Genomic DNA, 4,479 nt, shown 5'->3' with positions numbered 1-4,479 from the left:
TTAGGTAGACTTCAAGTGTTGTCTGCTGTGTTATTCTCCTTCGCCAGACAGACTTCACTTATGAAGTCTACTAATATGTGCCAATTACCGTTCAAATCTACAAAAATTATAACTATTAATGTATGACACATAAGCATACAAAATTAATACAGGTAAAAAAAATATACCTTCTAAACAAGAATAAAAATTCAAAAAAAAAATTCATCACACAAAAGTTTTAAAAAAGTGCTTTTTAAAAACGAAAAAAATGCAGACTTCCAGCAAAACTCCACCCGGTTTGTTTCACGAAGAAGTCTGCCAAAAAGGCAGGGTTACTTTTGCAATTGACCAAATGTTTGACTTTCGTAGTAGACTTCTATATAAAGTCTGCATAAGAAAAATGTTATTTCTGCAATTGACCAAACGTTTGACTTTTACAGCAGACTTCTATATAAAAAGAAGTCTCCTGTAAGAGGCAAGAAGTCTTCTGTTAATGTGAAGTTAGCTGAAGAAGTCTACACTACAATCGAAGTCTGCTGCAGGTTATTTCTGCAATTGACCCAAGTTTGACTTTCGTAGCAAACTTCTTTATAAGTCTGCTGAGAGGTTATTTTTGCATTTGACCAATTCTGAATTAAATTAATAGCAGACTTCTTTAGAAGTCTTGGTCAAATGTGGTCAACATCTTGGTCAAATGCAAAAATAACCTTTCAGGTAAAACTTATCTTTTTCAGACGTCTCCACGAAGTCTGCAGAAAAGGTCAAAGTATAATATTTTCCGGTCAAATGCAAAACTATTCTCGCTTTTCGGCAGCCTGAAATAGAAGTCTAAACGTTGTTTTTTGTATTCAAATGAAAATTCGCAGACTTACAAAGAAGTCTACTTTCAAAAAAATACCAAAAGGTCAATTGCAAATCTAATCTTTTACGTTGACTAGCAGACTGTAAAAGAAGTCTACTTTCGCGAAACATAGCCCAATGTTAAAGAAAAGATTTAGATGTTTACCTCCTTCTAATTTGAACTCGATTAACTTTGACAGAAGTTCAGAATTTTTGAGATGCACGGAAAGGAAACCAGCCCAGAACTCGGTTATCCAAGAATCTCACAAAATATATGATTTGCGAATTCAAACATATCAATGTCGACCAAAAAAGAGATTTTTAGATGAAATTAGAGAGAAATTTGAAGATAGAATGAAGTTTGAGCTGCCAAATAAGCATTTAGAGCTTCAAGTGCAGATGGGCAAGCATTAAGAGCTTCCATTTTGGTTGGTAATGGTAGTTGGCGAAATTGAAGATGATGGCATTTTCGTGAATACTTGATATATCTTAGGATGGTATGGTTAAGTCTTTTTCGAATTACCTAAAAAAATCGATAATTATAAATATAATGGTATTTATGTTATTATATGTGGCTTTAGGGAGAAAGTGGGGAGAAATTGGCTAATATTGAAAAGGGAGAAAAAAGAGGTTAGATTTGCATTTAACTTTAATTTTGAGGTCATATGTGCAAGAACCCCAAAAGAAAATAAGATTTTTCATCATCTTCAGTTTTATTTTTTTTTATATCAGTTTTATAAGAAAACTGGAAAACAATTTTAAATTTTACTCTCATTTTTTAATTGATTGCATATTATTTTATATTTAAGTAAATTTAAGTAAATTTTACTCTCATTCTTTAATTTTTTTAAAGAAATGTTATTAATTTAATTTTATTTTATTTTTTATTGTTAATAGATTAATTTTCTTATATATATATATATTTTTATTAATAATAATATTAATTTTTGAAATTTTGTCTTAATTTTGAATGTTGATGTGGACCAATAGAATTTTTCTTTTTAATCATATGTGGTTATGTTTAGAGACATTTAGCATCAACTTTTATTAGTATATAAGAGGATATATATATATATATATATATTTGAATGATCTTTTCTGTTCTAGTTAAAGGCTCACATAACTAAAAACTACAGCCATTTCAAGGTTGCGGAAGTGTTGTTTATCTCATATATAAAAGGAAATATTTATACGTACAAGAGTTGAACTAATACACAAGAAAAAAAGAAATTATAGAAAAGGTAATAATTACATATACATGTGCTAAGATGTAATGAGAAATATATCCCCAGTATAAGGCCTATGCTTTCGAAACTCTGCTTTTGGTTTTGTATATGTTTTTTCTAATTTTAGTTTGAATTGAAATTTATGAGCCAGAAAACATAGGAAATTATTAATAATACGTAATAGAGTACAAGATAGGAGATGATTAATTAAAGAAGATGATCAAACTTGTTCGAGAATGTTTCCTTCGAGCTCATATATAAAATGAGATCACTATGTAATGGGTAGGACATGGACCCCAATTTGATGAAGCATGATACTTGCTTTTCCATGGAATCCAACAATCTTGTGATTTTTCTTATGGAGTATGAAATTTGTGCCTGCTTCCGTTCCAAAAGTTGGAGAGGTTCGCATATTGGTCTTGAACCTAAGCATGACTATAGCTTCGGATTTACCTCCATCTACTAGATCATAACTACCCTCGACTGATATCAGGTATTCACTTGGGTTGTTTCCCAACTCAAACTACAAAAACAAGACAATCCCAATAAATAAGTTGATCAATAATATTAATTTTTTAAAAAGAAAACTGAAGTAATCACCTCTTCATATCCAAATCCAGGTAATTTCTTGCTCCCATGATCATCCCCGACCACCAATTGAGAGTCCTTGTCGTATAGAAACTTGACGAAAGCAACATTAATGAAATCGCCAATTCCTATGTATATCTTTTGAATACCATCAAAACTGCCATCGTCCCAAGAAGCTCCTCCATCACCACCTCTTGCCTCTAGTTTCTCCGCATCAGGATCAGGAGGCATCAGACAAAAATATGCTCCAAGAGCTCTAAGCTTACTAGTAGACCTTCCATGAAAACCAACAAGAGCACAACCTTTGCTCTCAAGCATGAATTTACTATTAGTCGCTCTTCCAAATGTTGGAGAGGTTCTCCCTTTTGATGTTCTGAAAGTCAACGATGAAACCCACTTATTTTTTGTACTCTCCATGTAGAAAGTCCCCTCCACAGATGTGATGAGTTCATTTGGATAGTCGACCTCAAACTGCAATTAAAGAAAAAGAAAAAAGATTGATATAAGCTAACATATTTGTGGTCAATGAATATTTATGGTTGTAGGAATTATGACCTTCCCTTCTTCTCCAAGCGCCTTAACGGCTGTGTTGTCGTAATTTAACATGACACGAGAAACAGAGCCATAATCCGATGCAGTAGCATAAACAACATACACCTTTCTTACGCCCTCAAAGGTACCATCATCCCAAAGTCCACCTCTGTTAGTATCACCTTTGGATTCCAATTTAGTAATAGGGAAGGTTGTAACATATGCTCCAAGAGAGTTTACATTCTTCTCAGCAGATCCATGAAACCCAACGATCTTCTTCCCATTAGCTGCTAGTTTAAACTTCTTACCCGTATCGTATCCCATCAGATCCGAAGTTTGGATGTTACTTTTGAATTGAATTCCTTGAATGACCCCGGTCTTGCTATCGTCGTAGTAGCCCTCAACAGATACCAAATATTCTTTTACAAGATGGTTCAAATCAAACTGCAAAAAAGAGCAAAAAAAAAAAAATGATAGACTACATTTATGCTCAAGAAATCATATCTACAGTTAACATATTCCTAGTTATACATACCGTCTGTGTGAAACCTGCGCCTGTGCTACCATGGGCTTGCCCATATATATGCTGTCCATCTTTGACATAATCAAACTTGATGTATCGTATACCTTCAGGACCACCTCGTACATATATTTTTGTAAGACCTTCATGGTCTGCTCCATCGTCCCACTCCTTGCCTCCATATATTCCTATCGCATCCAATCTAGTTGGAGAAGTCCATGTGAAGTATGCTCCAAGAGAGCTGAGTAGGCTTACGTTACTAGATCCATGAAATCCAATGATCTTCTTTCCATCCACCACTACTGAAAACTTATTGTAATCTTCTACAAATCCTATCAGCTCAGAAATCCTCAAGTTAGTTTTGAACTGAATTCCTCGAATCCCACTATTGTAGTAACAGTCAACAGATAAAAGTTGTTCATCTTTTAGATGGTTGATCTCAAACTGAAAATTTTGGTGAAACAAAATTTAGAATAATAAGTCAATAAAATCCACAATTAGCCGTAAATAGAGGGAGCTTAGTTAGTGTTTGCCCCAAAATAAAAAGGGAATTTTATTTTATACCGTTTGAGTGAAACCTGGAAAGTTTATAGGAGATACTGATCCATAAGCAAGATGGCCATACTTGATATAATCGCATCCGATGAACTTTATGCCTTCAGAGTCACCTCGTACAGATATCTTTGTAATATCACCAAGGTCAGATCTGCCTTCCCACTTATATTCGCCTTCTTCCCCTTGCGCTTCCAACCGTTGGGTCATATTGAACAGATTTAAATCTTCATATATGGATGA

The 4,479-nt window shown here is 33.8% G+C and overlaps 1 protein-coding gene across 1 annotated transcript; it reads right to left on the bottom strand.

Annotated features, from left to right (window-relative positions):
* Nucleotides 1-2,316: 2,316 nt before the first annotated feature.
* Nucleotides 2,317-4,479, bottom strand: LOC18010450 (jacalin-related lectin 18). The gene is made up of 5 exons (XM_006392900.2): nucleotides 4,249-4,479; nucleotides 3,700-4,128; nucleotides 3,189-3,608; nucleotides 2,646-3,104; nucleotides 2,317-2,568 (listed from the first exon to the last, which is right to left on the bottom strand). Exons 1-5 carry the CDS (start codon nucleotides 4,444-4,446, stop codon nucleotides 2,317-2,319), a joined length of 1,758 nt encoding a protein of 585 aa, XP_006392962.2. The 5' UTR covers nucleotides 4,447-4,479.

This window comes from Eutrema salsugineum, unplaced genomic scaffold (genome assembly GCF_000478725.1).
Source record: "Eutrema salsugineum unplaced genomic scaffold, Eutsalg1_0 scaffold_7, whole genome shotgun sequence".
NCBI classification, from domain to species: Eukaryota; Viridiplantae; Streptophyta; class Magnoliopsida; order Brassicales; family Brassicaceae; genus Eutrema; species Eutrema salsugineum.
This window is presented reverse-complemented; position numbering and strand designations above follow the sequence as displayed.